The sequence below is a fragment of the Haliaeetus leucocephalus genome, unplaced genomic scaffold, assembly GCF_000737465.1.
Source record: "Haliaeetus leucocephalus isolate CR32 unplaced genomic scaffold, Haliaeetus_leucocephalus-4.0 Scaffold340, whole genome shotgun sequence".
Lineage (NCBI taxonomy): Eukaryota > Metazoa > Chordata > Aves > Accipitriformes > Accipitridae > Haliaeetus > Haliaeetus leucocephalus.
In genome coordinates this window covers 2,470,421-2,492,801 of record NW_010972776.1, presented here as the reverse complement: position 1 = coordinate 2,492,801, position 22,381 = coordinate 2,470,421, and the positions used below count along the sequence as shown (strand labels likewise).

General features: G+C 44.0%; 1 protein-coding gene across 1 annotated transcript; it reads right to left on the bottom strand.

Moving 5' to 3' along the window:
- Positions 1-3,232: 3,232 nt before the first annotated feature.
- On the bottom strand, positions 3,233-19,045 carry LOC104834805 (transmembrane protein 182-like). Its single transcript, XM_010572411.1, has 5 exons — positions 18,893-19,045; positions 16,253-16,370; positions 14,087-14,185; positions 11,330-11,467; positions 3,233-3,462 (listed from the first exon to the last, which is right to left on the bottom strand). The coding sequence occupies exons 1-5, from the start codon at positions 19,043-19,045 to the stop codon at positions 3,233-3,235; spliced, it is 738 nt and encodes a 245-aa protein (XP_010570713.1).
- Positions 19,046-22,381: the final 3,336 nt, after the last annotated feature.

Genomic DNA, 22,381 nt, shown 5'->3' with positions numbered 1-22,381 from the left:
TTTCTGAATCACCGGTAAAAAAGTTGATCTGACCAAGGGGAAGAACTTTTTAATTCGTTAATTGTTGTCTCCCTGGTATGAAGGAACAGCTGAACAAAGGAGCTGCAGGGGCTTGGCTTTTGGGTAACCTCCTCAAATCCCCGATCTCCCACAGGTTTGGCGAGTCTCCCAATATCTTACTTCACCAAAATTAAGCTTCTTAATCTCAAGACATATAGCCTCTACTATGTAACACTGCCTCCTGAGCATGATCCACAGGGCCTGTATTTTAACACCCAAGATTCATTAATATTTCCTGCAGAGTGTTCAGTAAGTAGCAAATAAAGCAGGAAGTGTCCCAGATGTTGGAAAGAAAAAATGGAATTATTCATTGCTTACTAACGTCAAATGCTAATGCGAGAAAAGCATCCTTGAAGAAATCCTTGACTAAAATTCATCAGAGTGATGTGAAATCACTGTTTTAATTATGCATTTTTGAATGTATTTATTAGTCCCGGTTCTGATCTGACTTACAGATGTTTAACAGTTATAAGGGTCTATTGCAGTCTTTGGAATTACTCATGATTTATAATAACAAAACCTGGATCAGAATTAGGTCCTTGTCACTACTCTATAATATCCTTTCATCAAACTTCTTCACATTCAACAGATGAAAGAGACCGTGGTTTCCGCAATTTCAAACCCTACCACTGAGTCCATTAGTTTGGTTTTTGAAATTTCTCCTTCAGAAATGATGATTCTCACACAACATTTTGTCTCCTTGAGTTATAGTTGCCACAAGAAACTTGAGAGCAAAGGAATTAGACTCTTTAGTCCACCCAAAATGATGTGTTTGGTTACCACTTGTGCTGGCTGCAAACACTGCATTTTAATAGAGGAGCTAATTACTTTAGTTATGCTCATCTATAATCTCATTCTCAATATCCTTATTGTTGTGCCTATCAGAGTATGCTCAATACCAGATGACTATTGGAGAGAGTATGCTCAATACCAGAGACATTTTTAAAAAAAAAAAAAAATTCCGTTCAAGAATGATTCAAAAAGTCATGTGTTTTTCAAAAGAGTGATGGAGTTTTAAACTATTGCTTGTTCTAGAGTTGATCTAGAATGAGCAAGTCTCCAGGGATGGTTTACTCCCTAAGGCATGAATGCATGATTAAGCTAAATGTATTCCATAAATGCCTTGATGACATTAAACTAAATTTTTTAAAGAACAGATGGAGAAAGTTAATAAATATTTCATTCTATAATATAAAACTCACTTCTATATTCACAACTTCAGGGATCCTCAGCTTCACAGATATCAATAAGTCTGATGGATTTCTTGCTGCATTCTCATTCTTCTGCCCTGGTGTCTCTTATGGGATCATCATTTCTGCATGCTTGGATTGTTTTATGGGATCAGTGAAAGGCAAATGACTGTAAATCTTGACCTCTTCTGCTCCTGGATTATATACTTTTATTCTTTGTGACCATAAGTGTTCATCTCTACACTGAATAGATAATTAAATGACAAAAATTATTCAAAGGGAATTTATAGTGAGAAATTATCACTTGAAGAACTGATGAGACACAGGCATAACCCAAGGAGATATTGCAGGGGAAAAAAAAAAACAGTTTAGAATGGCCAAATAAAATACTGAAATATCTTTGTATTTGTAAATGTCATGAAACATCTGTTCACTGGGAAAACCCATGATTTTTACCTGTATATACCAATTCTATTCAAACAAAATTTCTATTAAGGGAAAAGAGTCTGAATTTTGCTTAAGAACTGTAGACCAAGCCTGTTAGTCGTATGAAAGAACTAATCTTTACATGTGGGAATTACAATTTCTCACTCTATGTATGCCATGAATCTTGTAAAAGAATAATTAGAACTTGCTCCAAAAGGAAAGAAATGCCAGACTTCAATAATATTTTAGGAAGAGCATTAACAAACATTTTTATACTGCCAACAGTCTTCACTGCTTTCTAGAAGAGATTTACATTACATTATTAATTAACTACACTGAGTCAATAGCATGACATAAAGCTTGGAAGATATAAGTTTAGCACAAACTATGACATTCATGAGAAAACTGTGCATTTTTAGGAAGTTTGATTGAAAATCTATGCAAATGACTTCAGCAAGCAAGGGCCCAACAAACTACTTCAAAGCATCAATATCCAGCCCAAAAAACATGACAAGATCAAATCTTTGTCATTTCTCAAGTGTCTTTACAAACCTCCGCATATACGGTATAAATTACTTCACCTCCTGTGCCTTGATAGTTTGGTATAAAATTAGCATGCATTACTCTTAGTGGGACCGCTGTAATCTGTCAGACAACATACACCTGAGCAATTGCAAGAATTTAAAAGTATCTAAACGGTATATAATTTGTCTTTTTGTGTGCTATGTGTATAGAATACAACAGGGTCCCATGGTCTACCGTAACAAACAAAATAAAAAATAATAGCGCTATTGTTCCCCTCCCTGTCCCCCAACTCTGACCGTCTTTTAGTTTTTGGCTCGAGAATCCCCACAACACTGCGTCCGGGGCAAATATTAAATGCAGAGTAATGTGGTGCTGTAAAGAAATACTAATTAATTCAGAATTAATTTCAGCCACATAAATTGGTTTATTCACTTATTGAAAGTTAGGTTAAGTCCAGGTACATTTGCATGTTCAGAATCAGGGCTTTTAATGAAAAAAAAGTTTCTCGTGTTTCCCGACATCCCATTAAAGTGGTTGTCCTTTGACGTCAATTAGAGCAAGCTAAAAAAAAAAAAAATCATCCTTAATTGCTTTTCAGAAATAGACATTATAGCGTACACCATCACAGCCAGATTCGATTACCTTTTACAAGAAACAAGGATGCTGGGAACGCCGTAAAACTCCAGCTCTGCTGAATATGGATGCGGGGCTCTGCTGACAGCCGGGGGAGCTGCTTTTCACAGCGAAGGCTCTTCCTTGGGCTGCAGAGAAAACTGATGCAAAACCCATAGACGCGTCTAAATTTCTCCAAAGTGTGGAAATGCTGAAGCTGGATGTTCAGCTGGGGCTGGGTTTGGACTGACAGAGGTTGGATGCTCATTTCTCCATCCCTGCCTCCATGTAAGAGTGAGTGTAATCATGCACCTATGCTGACAATTATAGCTACAAAAATGATCTAGTCCTCAAAACTTGTGTATGTTTCATTACAAGGAGCATCACCAATTTTCTCAAAGGCCTTCTCCAAATTTGTCTTACTCCAGGGACTTCATGATGTCTCTGCCGATCAGGTAGAAGAGGAGTCCAGAAAGTAAAACAAGGGGCACCCCCGCTGCGGCGAACATGAACGACCACCCGTAATGCACATGGACGGGTACGTCGTCCAGGCACTTCTCGCTTCTCTCCAGAAGGATGTACTTCTGAAAATCAGCGGCAAACTCCTTCCAGATCACGAAGAGAAATATGAGCAGGAGAAATAAGCCTCCTGGAAAGAGAGACAAAGATGAGTTATTCTCCGCACACGAAACATGTCCCATCAGCTTGCCAAGAAAAGATCGCAACAGATTTCCATTTATTCTTGCCGGTCCTTTGCATCAAAGCTTAGCGTTGCAGAATTATTATTCATGACATTGCAGGTTCCCCTGAAAGCCAAGCCCACTTGCCGTGGGAGAGACCCCCACCACCGCGACCAGCTCCTGCCCAGCCACGCTGACACCTCGTGCTGCGACCGCCGGCACTACCCAGGGCTCTCCTACAGCTGGCCACGGAGAAGCCATCACGACCACGGCTGATGTTCACAGCAGGGATCGGCATGAGGTTGGTTTGCCTTTTTTATTTTTAATTTGTCTGAGATGAGCGAGAAGGGAAGACTACGACGTACTTTTTACTTTTTTTCTATCTACCCTTCCAAGTAGCGTCAGATCCAATTTCCACCAGAAATGCAAAGATACAGGGATCAGTCCTGCTGATGGTAAGCGTTAGCCAGCATCAAAATCTGCACAAGCAGAGCCCATGCAGACGCCGAGAGGCTGCTGCAGCTTGTGGCAGTTCCCCTTCACGTCTTGTGTTACCCTTCCTTAAACTGAGTTCTGCAACCGAGTATTAAAACACATGGCAAGGATTATAGATGATCCTATTTTGCAGAGAAATAACACATAATAGAGTGGAAAAGGCATGCAGCCATGAGATGGTAATCTCAGCTGGGCTACTAAATAACAGAATAATAAAAAGACTAGTAAACAGCTTATACCACGAGGCTAGAAAGACTTTTTATTGGCAAATGAGACCCCCTTTGCGCTCCCCCGGAGCCAGACGGGAGGAGGGCTGAGGCCACGCTCAAGCCTGAGCAGCAAGTGCAAGGTCAGCGTCTCGCTTAGAGAGGGTCCGCTCTCCTCCGAGCCTCACAGGATGCCTGCGACCCCAATAGCAGATCTCCCGTGGGATTTTCCCATCTCCTATTTCCAGATGCGTACCCATCGAAGGTCAGCGTTTGCGGGAAGAGCTCGGTCACATCTGAAGAGCATGTGGCGAACAGACACCTCCCGGACCTGGCGCAGCCCCTGGCGGGTTTGGGGGTTTCGGTGCCGTAATAGGAACCTCCTTTCCCCATAATTCACTAAGCGGTGGTGGTCAGAGGCTGGAGGTCTAGCCCTCCCCCCCTTCTGAAGCAGTTGACAAAAAACTAGTGTGGCCCCAATATTATTTACTGCGTCACATTAAAGGATATATACAGTGCATTTTCAAGTCAACATGTATTAAAATTAAATAGTGGCGGTGCGATGACAGATCTGAAAGCACTTCAGTAATATCTGATCTTGCTACTTCACAGCTAGAAGCTTGCTATTTTTAAATGGTGCTGTATAGCATATAGATGTATGCACATACACACACATATATGAAAGAAATACATCACGGATTATAATATTTTTATAGTAGAAGTGAAGAGTTCGCTATTAATTTAGTTGACAAGTTACCACACAGTTCTGTGGATGTGTTGTGCCTTCTGCTGGATTTAATTTATCCCCTTGCAATTTTTAAATCAAAGGTAGTTTGTACTATATTTAATTATTCTTCCTGGCAGCTTATACACTACAAAATCCAGCTCCCATGGAAGCGGGTAAAGCTTGACATTGATATATCTGCTTAGCAATGGTGGTTACTGAAACCTCGGTCAGAGAAAACAAGTCAGTTTTTAACTGTGTTTCAGCTCATCATGGATATAAGCACATCTGCTGCTACAAACCTCCGCTTCACATCTTGTAGCCAAAAATGAGACTTATGTGAAGGTATAGAGGGTTCAAAGTCTTCGCTATGTGTTATATAGAAGTTGAAGGTACCCATCCTAAGCTGTCATGTCTATTAAACTGCCTCCTATACCCTAAGACTGCAAATTGAATTTTTCTTAATAACCAAAAATTGGTGTACCCATATGAATAGACTTTACATCACCACGTGCTGTTATTTCAAACTGTTCTCCCTTACATCGGAAAGTTCTTCTGTTTGCTGGAGAGGCAGGCTAGGAGTTAAACAGCAGCTGTTGTAACATTTGCATGTTCATTCAGATTTTGATACCACTTGAAATTAAGTGCACAAATAAATATTTTACACTTAATATGATAGTTGTATGCTTAAAATACCAATTATTCTACTATAAGAAAACGATTGCATGTTTAAATAGTCACATGTCCTTTACAAAATACAATATATTGATAAGAAGGCAATTAAGTCTTTATTACTGATGTAATTTAAAATTAAATTAATTAGATAGCAACTGAACCTTGAAAAGTGCTCTTTTAAAGATCAATTTCTATCTCATTAACTTATAATACCTACCGTAAGAGATGCAAATAAAAAAATGTAGCCCCGGCGGGACAGAGGACACGGGTACGTTAGTGTACTTTTGAATTCTTCTACTTTTCTTTAAATAACCAAGGGTTTTGCATTGAATTGTCCCAGGACAATTTAGATGGCCTAAGGCTCATTTAGTGAAGAAATCAGATTAAAACCTACCAGTTCTTACTGAGGAGGGTGCGGGGAAGCCCCGTGAGCGGGTGGCACCGTCCCCGAGCTGGCCGGGAGCTAAGGGTGGGGAAACGGTCCTTCCCCTCGCCCCGGGAGAAGCGCCAGGTCTCGGTATGGAAGGATTTATTAAACAGGTACTGGAGGTGATGGCACGGCCACAGCATCTAAATTAAGAACATTTTCACACTCTGGGAAAATGACAAGAAAATGTAAAGTAAGCAGCCTTCTTCCCTGGAATAATTACAGCTGAGTGGTGAGGAGTCCCTGGGATTTACACCATCTCCTCAGCGAGAAAAGAAAATCAAAAGGGCAGGTGCAGCCAAAGAAGGACGGTGGCAGCGCAGGAAGGGCAGCTCACTGAAAACTGTTCAGCAAAAAAATGCTTACTTGGAACGAGCATCACAAGTATTCATGAAACTACCTAAAATTTGTCATGCTTTTAGACATTAGTAGACTTTTCATAATGAGAATATCAGGATCTTTCACTCCCATATTACCAAAGTAAATGTTTTGCATTTTTGTTTTAAAATGTTAATTTCTTTTGGATTTTTCATCTTTTGAACAGGTCTCACTTTACGACCTCCTTTTTGGGGCTTTTAGTGTTAGCCACAGTCGAAAGACATCTTTGTTTCCTGCCAGCCCCAAATGGCTTTTTATGTACAGAGACAGATTTATTCCTGCCTTGAGCAGCAAAATGAAAAACTGAAAAAAAATTTAGTTTTCTGCCCAAGAAATGAGCCTGGTGTTGGCACATGCACTTGAGACACAGGACGTGTGTTGAGTTTGGGTAAGTGTAAGTGAAGATCTCATCAAACCAGACCATCCCCATGCTCTTCTCAAGATCCCTGTGGTTTCTACCACTGGAAAATTAGCCAAGCGATCTCCTCCTTTCTCTCCCTTTCCTCTTTGCCTCTGTTCATTAGGATGGTATGGAAAAAATTAACTGCAAAACTCCATCTCAATGCTGATGAGGTCAACGGCATCTTCTGGGGAGGGGCTAATTGCAAGAAAATTGAAGTGGGGTATTAAATCTTTCTCCTTCGTATGCTGCTAACTGCAGGACGATGAACCCTGGCACTCCATCTCCCCCTCCCAGGAGGGCTGCACCTTCCTTGTGAGTAAATTCTTTTTCTTTCTCTCACTTTATATCCTTGTGACACCTTTACAGCTGCTAATTGTGGGGACAGGTGAGTGAACTCAATCTTTAACTCTTATTCTGTGGAAGCTACTGAACTTTTGTGTAATCTGCTAATTACGAGACTAATGAACTTTGACTCGTTCACCTTTCTCACTAGTTGCCTCTTAAGGATGTTAATAATGAGGAAAGGGAGGGGTGACCTTCAGCTGCCCTCCCATAACCGTCAGCCATTACTGCATGCGAGGAGTCTGAGATTGCCAAAATGGAGATGCTTGATTTGGGAAGAGGAATCTGAGCACAAAATTCAGCACTTTAACTCATAGGACTGGCAAAGCTGCCTCTTTTTTAACACAGTCAGCTCACACTGAAGACCAGGTTGGTCTGAGCACACGCTGTGCTCCTCTCCCAGGACCACGACATGGCTCTGAACACACAGGAGAAGCTTTGTGCTGCCTTTGCCGGCTGGAAATGGCCCACGGCCATAGGGATCCTGCGGCTGCAGGACAGTGTGAGCACACCCGTGCGTGCCACACAAGTGGGGATGCCGGAGAAACAGCACCGGGACCACAGCGCCTGGAAGAAGTGTAGCCTGTACACTTCTTCATCATGTATACTTCATCATGTATCTGTGCTTTCCAGTGTAAGGTGAGCTGATAACAAGCTCCTCTTTAGGTTGCTTAACATTACCTGGGACACCCATCCTTATGACTTGCTTTGAAAACTCACCATACGCTCACGCTTTGCCTGTGTGTTCCTTCCAGAGCAGCCTCCTCACCCCTGAGCAAGGCACCAGGTAGAGCTCAGGTCGCTTTTTTCCCTTAAGCCTACAGCTATGAGGCTGGTCCAAATGTATTAGGGCAGCACAGCAAGCTCAGTAATTGCCCTAGTGTCTGGATGAAGCATGTGCTCACTTCTAAGCTTGGTCTGTAAAATGCCCAAAGGAAAGACGGAAAACCGAGGAGCACAAGTACAGAAAACCAAGGAGCACAAGTACAGAAAACCAAGGAGCACAAGTACAGAAAACCAAGGAGCACAAGCAAGGTTGTCCCAGCAATTCAGTTTCCAGAAGCTGCAGTGCAGCATTCACCCAGCCCTCTCCGTGACATTGTAGTGATAATTAATCATATTGTCATCTGACTGTTGAAACAAAGGGACAATTAGTCACCAGGCAGTATCTGCCTCCCCCTCGCAAGCACTGGAGCTAAGTCTGAGATGGCAAATGTTCGAACGAAAGCACGCTGGCTATTTGCTCATGCAATTTGGGGGGTTTGGGAGCAGGCTGGTGAGGATAACTGCTCAGCTGGGGCAGTAGATGTGCAAATGCAAGCAGCAGCAAATGTCAGATGGGCTCGGGCTGTATTTCTCGAGTTGCCCAGCAGACGAAATCAAGGGGGATGGCTCCGGTCCTTTGAGAGGGCTCTCAGAAATGCCACCCACCGAGCACTACATTTGTTATGGTAGCTGGCAGTCAGGTTTGTTCTCTTGGAAGTACAGTAAATAAAAGGCATCTTGGAGAGGAAACCCAAAGGGATCTAATCGAGCGATAACAATCTTCACCCTTAGGCGCTGAATTCCCCCCGGCGACAGAGGGGCACAGGTAACTCCTCAAGATTGCGTCAGGCTGGTTATCCATAAACGCGCTTGGGTGTGGATTTACACCGATAATACCTTTAGAGCCTTTCAGTGGCAAATGTTGCATCATTTTGCAATGATTAACCACGGCTCTGTGTGATTCAGGACCTCAGCGCGGGCTGCTACCGAAAGGGGCAGAGGGAGTTTATGGACAGAATAAAGTTGGATATAAAGGATGCCCTGGGAGGCCGGGGCATCTTGCAGCCGTGGTGCCCCGTCTCCCCATCTGACTGCCAGACCACGTTCCCGCTCTACAAATTGCCAGTGTTTTCGCACTTCCTCAAGGAGAGATCATTTCTGCAAGGGAGGTTAATTAACACTGACCCTCAGGCCATGATTAGAAGACAAGACGCGCTTTCTCCTGTGTCGTCCCTCCACATCCCACTATCTGAAGGAAAGGGACGGCGAGGGAGTTGAAGCTGTGTTAAATCTATTGTTCCTACTGCTTAGTGCAATTATGCAGAATATTTTTAGAAGTGATAGCGAGAAAATAACCGTGGTAGGATGCAACCCAAATCCATCAGGAAGCCAGTGTCAAGCAGGATCCAGGGGTCTGAGCTCAGGATACCCCCAAAAAAAAGGATTAGCTGAAACTCTAAGCAAACTTTGCTGAAAATGCTGAAATACTATTGCATTCTCCTAGCTATCAGTTAGGTTGAAAATATGGCAGGAAGTCTCTTCCAGCTGAACTCGTTCCTCCTAATGACAGTTAATAACAATGATTGCTGTTCAGATTGAAACTGCATTAATACAAACTTCAATTTAAATAGCAGCATCTTTGTCTAATGCCAAGAGGTTTAGGTGATGCATAATCAGCTCTTCTAAAAAGTGTCACATTCTATGCCCCAGCTTTTTAATCAAGAAGTAGTCAAATAAAGTGCAAAAACAATGAAAAAAAAAATGAATACGGTGATTCAATATTACTCGACATCCTTTTCTGTGTGATATTTTACTTATCTGGCCAGCATCACAAGGTGACTGATCTCAGGTTTTCCATTTGGGCTGAAAGTTGAGTGTTTTGAAGAGAAAGGGCTTTAACTGAGGTAGCCAGAGTGTCACATCTAAGAGGATTCAAATATTCGGCACTGGTCTCACAAGAAGAGATGACTTCAATGCACACGCATGCCAAGTGGCCGACACTACTCAGTAGAAGGCATTGGTACCTGATGGAGGTCTGATAGCAAGCGGTCTTGCATTCCCAAATGAAAATCATGTGTGTAAAACCACATGAAATTTGCCCTTAGAAATATTAAACATCTATTACACTACTTAAGACACAGAAAAGCAGATACCGACAGGCTTGCCGCCCTCACTTCAATAACTGAAGACCTGAAGACAAACGGAAAATTGGACAAAATGCCAAGCGAATTAGCAGAGGCAGGTAGGGCCAAGTTGATTTAGTGGCTTCCAGACTTTTTTAGACAAATAGATAGATGTCATCTAGCTTCATTTTAACAAGCAGCTCAGCTGGTGTCACGTGGTTAATTATTACTACATCTGGAGGAGACAGAAATTGGGAAAGGAGCTGTAAAATGGATAGGAAGCTAAATAAGGGGGGGGTAAGAATAAAAGGTAATGATAGCAGGCACAGTGAGATTGGAAGTAGTTTAGGTGGAGTTCCTCCAAGGTCAATGTTGGGACCTTTCTTCTAAAATATTTTCATAAATGTTTTCAGCCCCCCTAAAACTGGACACATTCAGAGCCCAAACTGGGAGCAAAGACCCTGGCTCGTGTTTGATTCATGCCATGTATGAGGAAGCAGGACCTGGTGCAGGATCCATAGTTAAGCAGTGGTTTTTCAGAGAAAGTCCTGACTTCATAATGAAGTCCTTCACTTGGCATGGCTCAGCTGAGCTCCAGCCTTTAGCTGCTTGAGTCGCAAAAAAGCTTTTTTCTGAGTTCGAGTCACTGTTATAAATCAAGTATTTCTACTAGTTAAGCCAGTTATTCCTTCTCAAATGCAGAAAAGGAAAAAGCCCAAGTGATAATTCAGTGGAATCATTTGTAATGGCAGTAGGAATAATGAATAAATGCCTATTTTTAATTCATTTTCCTGCTGTGCCACCGCTTTATCTTTTCAGATTTTATTAAGCCAGCCCTCCCATTTTGAATGGCTGGGTATGCCTTTCATTGCTCAGTGGGTTTCCAGCTCTACCAGATGTTAACAGCAGAGACAGGAGAGGCCCAAACGCAAAGACTGACGTAGGGGAACGGAGCGTGGCTGATCGCTGCCCAGGGTTAACGCGGCTACGGACTTTACTAAAGGGCTCTGTTCCCCTGGGTTGCGTAGAAAAGTAGAACAACAAAAAAAAGTATTTTTCCCAAATGCCAGCCTCTCTAGGACTAAGGACTGTCTTGCTAAAGCTTGACTGAGCACAGAGGTTTCCTTCCAGTGGGGGAAGAGGGAAATCATTTACCCCAAGCCAGCGCAGCTCCCACCAGAGCCCCCATCTCCCCCCGGTGCCTCATCCCTGGTTGCCTCCCCTTCCCCTGCACGCACGAAGCAGAGCACGGCCGTATCCCATTCCTGCCCCGGCCGTATCCCGTTACCGCCGCTTACCCGAGGCGAGGAGGAATCCGCCTCCGACTTTGTAGGATCGGGGGCTGACGAAGGGCACGCCGCACACCAGCAGCAGCCCCCCCACCAGCCCGGCGGCGACGGCCAGCAGGATGAATGCCGTCCAGAATCCTCTGTACACTGCGCGGCCAAAAAAAAGAGCAAAGTCAGGGGAAAGGAGAGGAAAAGGGGTTTTCTTCAGCGCAGGCTTAACTCCCAGCAATAGTAAAAGCAATAACCTGTAAGGCTGCTTGCGCTAGGCAGAGCTGGAGCTCGTGCTTTGCTAACGCCCTGCCGCGGCATGGGTGCGATGTGCCTGGAACTGGTGCAAGTTCAGGTTGAATGTCATGCCCTACATAATGGGATTGGAACGAGGACAAGGGGTTGGAAGGGTTTGCCAGGGAAGCACGCCACAAAAGGGGGGGGGAGAGTAAAGGACACCGTGCTTAGCGGTGCCTGGGGGGGATGGAAGAGCTTGGCAAGAAAGGGAAGAAAATTGCAACATTAGGAGAGATCTTTGTTCCATTTTAATTAACGCTTACGGAAGGTGCCAGGTTCCCGGTTTAAAATAAAGACGGGTTTTGTTAGCAGGACTGCAGGGAAAACGGGAGCTCACAGTTTCCCCCATTAATGGCCTTGCTTGACTCCAAGTAAGAGAACAGCTGCCTCCTCATCCTCTGAATTTGGGGGGTTTGCTGTGACTTCATGCAACCACGCCAGCCAGAGCCGAGCAAGTTTGCATCCATCGCGTCGCAGGGGATGGGACGTAGCCCACTAATTTCAGTCTCCCAGTAGCCAAGTCTCCTCCAGTCACGGCCATAAACCTTGGCCAAAGGTGGTGGTCTTCAGGCAGAGACCCTCTGATACCCGGCTTCCCGTTCCCCTGATTTATCTGATCCCCTCGGGCCACTGCATCTCACTCTGCCTGTTGTTTTTCTGAAGCGCTAGTTAGAGAGATTTAAGCCGAGCATGAGCAAGTGGGTAACGCTGAAATGATTCACACTTGAAAGAAAAATGATACAGAAAAGATGCGTTTTACTCATTTGAAACCATTTTGTCAGGAGAGCCACTTAGGGAGAGATAAGTATCTTGAACTCTCCAAAACCACAGAATTCATTTTCATGTTTAACCTCCCATCACCCGTTTCTCTCAGGGAGCCTAAGAGGATGCAGATAAGGCAGAATTATCTCTGGAGCAAGTAATAGCTGGAGGACCCCTCTTCTTGGACAGCCTCCTGTTTTGTCATCATTTGCATATGAAGATGGACTGGTTTGAAATAAAACGAGCATTAACGACAGAAGCGTCTGCTCTCTGCAGATGTCCAAACGCGGGGTTGGTGCAGCAGAGGAGCCTGATGCTCCCACTGCCCTAAATGTGGGTGCTGAGACATCTTCACCTCCCCGGGGATCATAGCGGGGTGGGTGCCAGGACCCTCCAGGCAGAGCCCCGCGGCACCCCAGGGTGCAGCCCCTGCACCGAGCCCCTCACTGACACTTTCCCGGGATCCATCCCCACCTTCCCGGGATCCATCCCAAGGGGCATTTCTGAGAGGCAGCTGAAGAGGGTTTCATAGCAAGGGCTGACAGGCAGGGACAGATGCCTCCAGCGCCCTTTATTTAGTACGGAAAAAATAGCGTGTTTATCAGCAAGATCATTCAGAAACTAGACGTCACGCCTGTCTCTCCTAAGCAGAAAAAAATCCCACCGCTTAACCCGTGTGCTTGCTGCACGCAGCCTGCAACGGGCTCCTCCTTCTACCGTTGACAGGTCCCTCGTATCCATTTTACACTACAGCATGTTCCCTGAGGCAGGAATCCTGCACAGCAGAGCAAAAGAAACTAGCTGCTCTCCCTCACATGCTCCTACTGACAATTTTTTTTTTTAATTAATTTCTCATTAAAAAAAAAATAAAAATAAAAAAGGTACTGCTAAAGGCTAAGGAAAAGGTCAAGATGTTTGTTTGTGCAGTATGCCTGCCCCGGATCCCCGGAGGCAAGGCAGAGTGATGCACACTATTTAAAGAAATCAATTCATTTCAAAAAAGATCATTGAATTAATTCTAGCTGCTGCCACCAATTTAGCAAATTAAAATTCCTAACAGCAGCTGATTCATTAAAGAACTCTGAAAATACAGAGAAACATAAATAAAAAGGGAACCAGTTGAAAGGAGAGCTCTCCAACTGTGTCGTATTCCGTGTATTAAAAATAAGCCAGTCACTTACGTGGATCTTCTAACAATTTGGTCTTTAACTGATTTTCCAGTGCTTGTTTATTTTGTCTTGCAACAAATCAACACCAGAGCTCTCCCAGGAAGCCAGACTCTGGGAACGAGTCAGCACTGAGCTGCCACAAGCCTACAGCCCAGGAGAAATTATTTTTACTTGCTTGCCCGCAGGGTCTGGATTTGGCCATGGGGCTGAAGCCCTTTGCCTCCAACTCCTCCCAGCGAGCGAGGAGGTGGGAGAGAGTGGATTTAGCATCCTCCCTTGCTCATAGGAATAGGTGCTGAGCACCCAGCGGGAGGGTGCACAGCTCATGGCTGGCTCTGGAGGAGAGAAGACGTGGGAGAACATCTCCGTGTGCTCACAGCTTGGGGCAGCCAACTAAGCAAGGCCATTTTGTAAAGGAGCTTTCCAAAAGTCTTGGTCGTGCTTGGCCACGTGCATTTACAACGGGAGAACCGCAGCACCGACACACATCATAAATCTCTGCCCGACCGCTGGGGAGAGGAGCTGCTGGGGGAGGAGGGAAGAAACCCACCTGCGGTTGTGTCGTAGGAAGGATGGGGGAAAGGTCCAAGAGCGATGGGCATGGGAAAGAGGTAGCCGTGCATGCAGAACTTGGGGTGGGCTTGGCTGGCTGAAAGAGAACAACAAAAGAATCCCTGTTTGCTTCTATTTTTTGCAAAATCACAGTTACGGTATTCAGATGGCAAGGTACTATTCTGCAAAAGCTGCAAAAGCTACAAACCCTCACTGAAATCAGAAGGCTGGGAGTAAAGAAGGATAGTAAATCCTGGTTAGAAAGAAAAAAGTAAAAGAAAAAGAATGGTGAAGGAGGGGAGATATAACGGGATCTGAGACTGCTACCTGTACATCTTCTTTTCATAACCTGAGTCTGAGGTGAACATAAATCAGGAAAGATGGAGCAACTGAAATCGGTGTAAATATTCCCATTGCTGCTTTCCTCCAGAAAATGTGTCAGACCGCCTGGAAGGGGCAAAGATATTTGGGTACCAGACAAGCTACCTTACAAGACCGCCAGTTTGTGAGAAGGGAAAGCACAATTAGAATGGAAGTGCCCCATCAATATTAATACCACTGAGGCTTATCGTGATTAACGGTAATAGAATGAATGTTAAATGAATTAATTAATGGTTGGCCACTTATTTAAATATGTTCCCCAGCTCAAAGGACCACTTTATAATAGGTGGACATTAGTTCATGCTAAATTGACTATGGAATACCTATTGAATTAATTATTACATCCATGAGAGCAGCAAATTAATTTGCCATGATCAATCCTATTATAATAAATACCTAAAGAAGTAATACAAATTTGCCAGTTATCTGAAAGAGTTATTTTACTTCAGGTAACATTGTATTATATCATGTATTTCCATATAATGTAATTAGATAGCAAACTCCCTCTCTCAAGCCTGTCCTTTTTTATCAAAAAATTCCTGTGTGAAAAATCTCACATTGTTCAGTTGAATGGTAGCAGTAACCGTTCCTGCAAGACTTTACAGGAAACACAGGTCAGGTGCTGGAGGACAGCAAAGCCATCTGAAATTTTAATCACTGCGGAGTAAATTTATGGTGGGAACCTGCATTATTTGCAGCTAAATGCCCTATGAGGCGATCACACCTCTCCACAGGCACATCAGCATCCTTGAGCAGACCGAAGCACCAGCGAGCACAGGGTCAGGGCTTTTGCAGTGTTTAAAACCTTTGCAAAACTTATTTTAATTTTTTTTTTTTTTTTTTTTTTTTTTTTTTTACCCCCGGTGCTTCTCTAGGGCTGTGGTATCCCAGGGAAAGGCTGTCCTCTAATTACCCACTGTGCATTAATGTAGGAGAGCTGGTTGCTGTCTCGGCCACCGGCAGGGCTGGTGTCGGGCGTGTTGTGGGATGGTTTCACTCCTTTGCTCTTTCTGGTGGGAGCACCTGGTTCACTGGGCCAAGACCCCACACTTCACCGCACGTGAGCCACCAGTCAGCACCAACTGGTGTCTCAGAACAGGTTTCACTTTCTCCTTCAATTTTTTTCTGAAGAGTGAATGAGCTTTCAGAAAAAAAATTATTTTGCATCCATCTCTGTTTATTCACACGTGCAATTTCAATGACCTTAAAAAGCAAACCAGGCAAGATCTTAAAATAAAGGCCTGGTGTGCTTAAGAGCATAAACACACATAGTTATGGCTCTCCAGGGTCCACCACTGCCCACTGCTAGAGGTCCTGAGCACCCAGTGAGACCACAGGCATGCGTGTCCAGCCTTTGCCACTCTGAAATCAGTGGGAGGTGGGAATGCTCAGCACCCTGATGGCTTAAGACAGTGAAAGAAGAGTGATGCTAATGGCCAGGAAAGGCATGGGCTCAAATTTAGCAGACCTTAGCTGACCACAAACATCAAGAGGTATGGGGAGGAGAGTTGTCCTTGCTGGTGGAAGCCACCACTCCATTAGACTTTGTAGGTGATAAATGGCATGAAGTGGTTCCTACATTTCTGTCAACAACCCTCTGAGAGCAAAATCCAAGTCAAAACAAAACAGCACAGAAGCCAAATTTGCTTTTGACTGAGAGACAATGAGAATGAAAAAAAAAAATAAAGACAACTGTCTCCATCTCTGAGAGCCCTTCTTGTGCTTGTTTGCAATTCAATCGTGAGTCAGTGCTGTGGATATGGTGTGGTGGCATCGTACTCACTGTACCAGAAGGTCCAGATGGTCTCTCGGTGGCCCTCGCCAAAGAACCAGCACCTCCAGAAGAAGCCCTCATGGTGGAAAGTGAGGATCTCCTTCCTGACCTCTGTCGGCATTTCAGCCTGCGGAGGAATGAAAGCCCAAGCTGATACAGGGATGACCATGGTGGAAAGCGTGTATTGTTTGCTTAGACAGTTGTTGCTTTCATTTTTTGTTGGGGTTTTCATTTGTTGTCGTTCGAGTTGGTTTTGGAGGGGTTGGGGAACACAGAGGCAGCTGCTGTCCTTGGCTTTCTGCCGTATCACAGCTACAAAAAGTGCTGATAACAAATTGCCCTGCAGACCTTCACAGAACAGTTTCTTCTTTTTCTAATATCTTTAAACCACTGGTTGCTAGAGCTGGATGGGTATGTCCGGGAGCAGAGCATTCTGGGTATATTCTACTTCTTAAACAGTTTCCTTCAGTAAATGTTGATGCTGTTGTAACCAGTAAGAAGCAGGCTGATTACCAGGTAAGCAATTTTAGGTATGACCCAATGCAACAGTTCAGATGTCTTTGCTGGTCTGCAGGACCCATGTAAGGTCTGGCTTAACCCCAGAAGACAGCCCAACTCTAATGCTCCCAGTAAGCCTCTTCCAATCACCAGCCCAAAGGTTTCCTCCTTTCTATCTATTGAGCCTGGTAGAAGTTATGCTAAACTTACCCAAGACACACATTATTCTGCCCACACCAGTCTTCTCATAGATGGTGATAGGGATGTTGGCAATTTTTCCTTTTTTGTGAGTCTGTTTCAACCCCCAGACCAGACCTGCCAGCACAAGGTTTAGGTCTCTCCAGAAGGGAGGATATTGCAAAGCTGAGTCATGGACTATTTACCAAAAAACTTATTAAAACTATAGCCAAAATCAATTTTATCTTTAGCACATACAGTTTGGTAAAGGAAACGTGACTGCTACAAAATTACGTTTTGTGGAGGACGGAGAAACTCCGTACAGTCCTGTGAACTAGAGAAAGGAGATGGGTCCCAACGGGGAGGTGCTAAAGGATATTTCCCTTGCCTCAAAGTTTTTATGCATCAGGTTATGACCGCTTTCCAGAACTCTGGCCTGATTCTCCTTTTACTTTCAGGGTAAAATACTAACTATGACAGTGGTAACAGGCAGCCCTCAAACTTCATCAGCCGGATGGCTGCTGACTTAGTGCATCTACGGCACATTTAATCGCTGCTTGGCAGATACTCAAGACCATCCTTATCTGTAAGGGACAGGATTTGCCAGTTTAAGAAAGGGCAGAGAAGGTAAAAACACAGCCCATTGTACACAACCGGTAACTGAAATAGAAATAATAGAAACAGTGTCTGAAATAGAAATAAAATAGCTTAGAGGAAAGAGTAAGAGCAGTTCCTATTTCTGCCTGGTGCTTTTGAAGTCGCTCTGCCTTAGTGACAGGCACACTAGCATTTGGCCAAGAGTGTATCTTAAATGTTTGAGATGCTTATTCATGTTGTGCAGTGCAACATCTAGTCTCTCCACTTTAAAAGACAACAGCAAAAACGAAAATCTGAAACAATTAACATTGCCATTTCCCAAGCGCACAAAAAACGAGCGGCAGTCCTCTGTCCGTGACTCTCTGCCATCTCCGGAGCTTTACTGCGCTGCTTTAAACAGTAAAGGCAGTGTCTTCTGCCAAGCAGTTTTTCTATCATAATTTTTTCTTTTCAACAGAGAATGTCATTTGGAAACATGACTCAAGCGAACAGTGTCCTACATTTGATTATGGGATTCTGAAATGAAAGAAAATATTTCTTGCTGGCATCATGATGCTTACCCAGTGTGACTCACCACACCAGAAAAAAATCAAACCTAATTGGATTGAACTTTAAAGTAACAAAAAGTCTGCACACAACAAGGATCTTCCTGTCATTTTGTAATTGAAACCACACATTGATCGGCACAAAAACATTTTTGAAGAGTGGGTGGCTCAAGGAACTGATCTGGTTGTTAGCTCATTGAAGAGTTAGACAATAGCAAGTGCAGCTAAAATCAAACTTTCGAAAGAATCTATAAACAAGTGATACCAGCAGTTAGCACTAAAATACCAAATTGTCCTTTGAAAATTACATTTCCAGCTAACTAAAATCCTATAAAAGTCTTAATTTTAAAATATATAGGCCTTTTCTTGTTAGATGGGCAGGCACTCTTGTCTACTCTGTTCTACATCGATGTTCGCTTTTGTTTTCTGTCTGTGCCGTAGTCATATCACTTCAGATGTAAAAGATTGCCAAGTCCTACACATACGAACTATTTTTAAATGAAGAAACTACAGAGGGAGAAATCTTTTAATGGCAAATATCAGGATATATCTTTTGTCTTTAGAGGCAAATGCTGTCAACAAGTAAAGCTCTTACATTTTTGCTTTTCATTCCCTAATGTTCATATCTGCCAGATTACAGAGATGCTGTCTTAATGTTTCCTAGACGCACTTTACTCCAGTCAAAATGCTAGATACTATGGAAAAGCTGGCTTGGATTTTAAAGTTAGCTCAGGCTGACATTTTACATTAGCAGGCCACTTTCAATGATTCAAATTTTAAATTATTTAAATTAGACGATTCTTCCGAAGTAAGACGAGATGTCAGAGTTTACCTCCCCGGTCCGCAGAGTGCTATTCCCACTCTCGAAGACGCCGCAGGTCTCCATAGCTAGAAGCCAGTAATCCGTCCCGAAAGCGATGAGAAAGAGCAACACGCCGGTGCCACCGAGGACCCCGGCCGTGAGGGCGGCTACTCCAGCCTTCATGGGGCAGCAGGTAGGCAGCAGGATTGGAAATCAGAAAAAAAGAAAACCACTGAAGTTTCCAGGATCACTGGAAGAGGGAGAGGAGAGAAGTGCTATTTTGGGACACGGATAATAATCTGCTCCTGGCTGGTGTGAGTTTCAGTGGGTGGTGGGAACAGGACTAATAAAAGCAGATGACCTGGCGTAACCAAACAGCTGTGGCATTAAGGAACATGACAAATAGCTATTGAGACAGAGCAGGAAGATTTCCAAATAAACACATGGCTGTGCATTTCAGAGGAGCGCTGCAGAGAGCCCTTAGCCTCAACCAGTCGGGCAGCGGCTGTAGGTCATGAATAACCATTAACCATAACGATGCAGAACTGCCCAGGACACTGGAGAGTTTTTAAAACCCCGTTTGTGCACGAGATTAGCAGAGAGGCTGTGCGTGGCTTGAGCAGATCTGAACTGGAAGATCTTTACCGTGTCACGGAGTCTGCAGTTTCCACAGCCATGGCTGTCAGGTACCTTTAGCCGTGTCCTCGCACGTGTGGTATAGAAGTGGCACTTGTGGAATATGCGTCTCCTTCAGCTCCTGCTCCCTCTGAACAAAACACTAATGCAGCTTTCACACAAAGTAACCCCAGAGATCCAAGCAGTAACATTAAAACATTGGTGATATCTTAAATTTCTTGGTGCTATCAGAAGTGATGCAATCAACCCGTGCAAACACGTTCAAATCAGGCAGGTCGCCATCTAACTAGGCAAGGAGCATTAAAATCAGGTGTACGTACCAATATACCTAGAATGTCTTGCTATGCAGCTGTAGAAAGATGTTCTCGCTCCTACCACAGAAGAGCAGACTATATAGCATCCATACCCCTCCCACTGCCCGAGCCTGCTGTGGAAGAAGTGTCTCATGGGGACGAGGACATTCCCGCATGGAATTTCATTGCCATTTGGTTGGTAATGTTTTTGTCTTCTGCTGGAGCATCTGCTGTAGATCACTGCCAGGAATGGGATGCCAGACTAGGAAAATTATAATTTCTGTAGGGCAGTAACTATATTCTTGTGACATGCCAGGAGGCTGGGGGAGGAAATTTGAATTACAGCAAAAATTTCAAGTTCTGACTTTCTAACCTTAGCCTAAGTCATGACCTGTTCTAAAAAGGGGAATAGATGAAGCTGTTGACTTCCTTATCCTATGGGATTTTTTTGTTGCCAAATTAAATTCCAAATCAATTTAATAGTTAAAGTTAACTGTGAACATATGGGTATCTCAGAGAAACTGCACACTGGTTAGGGAAACTGGAGAGGGTTGGGTAAAATTTTGACTACCCTTCTAGCCAACTGTTGAGGCATATGGGCTGATGAATATGCTCACTCTTCTTCTATGAGCACAATAGACTGTAAATTATAATAATTTATTCTATCCTCCGCATTGTTCTTACAGGGCCAGCAGGTTGTCTCAAAGGTTAGGTTTACATCTTGGTTGGTCGCTAAAATGGAAGAACGCCTTCTGATGTTAGTGTAACGAGATGGGAGTCCCCGCGGCAGGGCTGAACGCTGCTCTCGGCAGGTAGAGACGTCATTGCGTGGCCTTCAGACACAGAGCGGTGGATGTGCACCTGATGGGAGAGCTGCACTACAAAGGTCGTTTTCAGGGAGGTGAAAATATACACCACGTCTCCAGCCTGCTTAACCATCTCTTTTCTTCCAAGCAACCTCTTTAGTCAGCTAAGGGAGAAGAGAAATCATTCTGACACAATACAGCCTCCCACCGAAACCCCTTGGCGTGCCCGTGGGGGAGCAACGAGCAGCTCCGCTCCTCCCGCGCTGCCTTGGCAGTGCCGCCTGGGAAACGAGCCCTCCTCAGCCCTGTAATTCTGCATGAATAAACGTGCACCATCCCTCCTCAGCCACTAACTCACTCTCCCGTGTTTAGCTGCCATCTCCACTGGAAGCAATCCCTGCTCCTGCAATGGGTTTGCACGGAGGTGCTTGTGGTCAACCCTCGCTACACCTCCACTCATCCCATTCCTACACATATTAAACCCCTCCCAGCCCATCCACTCTTTTTCCATAGTTTTGAACTGCAATAACATACCCATCTTGCAGTCATCTGGTTACCTAGCAGGCAATGATTACTGAAATGAGACGACTTCTTCGTATCGAACGTAAAATTATTAATTAAATACAAAGTGCAACGTATCTATCACCTAAATAATCTTCAATATGTGTAATTTCAATCAGTTGCCATTTAACTAACACGTAATACTGGTTAAACCTGTCTGAAGTAACAAGGAAAATCGGTTGCCATCCACTCTTGTAATCTACATCTCAAAGCTGAATACGACTGACGGAGGAGCTTTGGCAATGCTTGAAGGAGCTCGGTGAAGACAAGGGTTTGCACACCAGAAGTGAGGACTTTTTTTGCAGATTGCATTGCAATTGCATAAAATTAAAATGCAAAGTGGGCACTTGTATATTTTAAAAAAAGGGATTAATGCACGCTTCCACATTTATGTGTGTGCTTTTTAGTCAGCTGTATCTGGCATTGCTGTATTTATGCTAATGCGTATTCACAAGTTAGCGCTGTTTGCCATTTGGAAGGTGTCCTCAGCAATTCTCAGTCCCATTGGCACAAAAACGCCTGCGTGGCTGAGGCAGAGCATTGCTGGTGCCCAGCCTTGGCTCCTCACCGGCTGTTATGTGCCCAGCCAAACATTTTCCAAATTCTTAGGCTGTGGAATAGGAATTGAGTTTGCAAGGTCAAAACGCTTCTCCATGCCATGAGCTTTCCCTTCTCCTTGGCACACCCCCACGCACGTGCCCACCACCATTAGGATCTGAAAAATTCCTGGACATGATGGACAATGAGTCTGTGGCCAGGGCAGCTGCTCCAGCAGCACACGATGGGAGCACCCAGGCTTACTGGGGACAGTTAATGCATGTGATGGGACTACAGCCCCCTTCTGTTTCCTTCCATTCAGCTTGATTATTTTCTTTCATTAGACATCAACCCCATTGCAACCAGCCAGCCCAGACGGTGCTGGCTTCTCACACCAGCAGGTTGTGGGGGCTACCAGAGGAGCAAACTCGCTCAGCCAGGGTTCACCTAACTTCTGCACCCCCCTTGCTTCACTATTTCCCTTGTGCTTGGGAAAAAAAAGTAGATAAAATTAAAATTTTTATAATAGGAATGTTTTTGTCATAAGAGTAATAGTTCCTTTACTCCTCAGAAATAAAAAACATCTTTATTAATTATAAGATTCAGACACATTCTGATTTCAAAGTCTAAATTAGTTTTTTGGTTTTCTTTTGTACAAGCGTTTTGTTCATATAGATTTTATACAA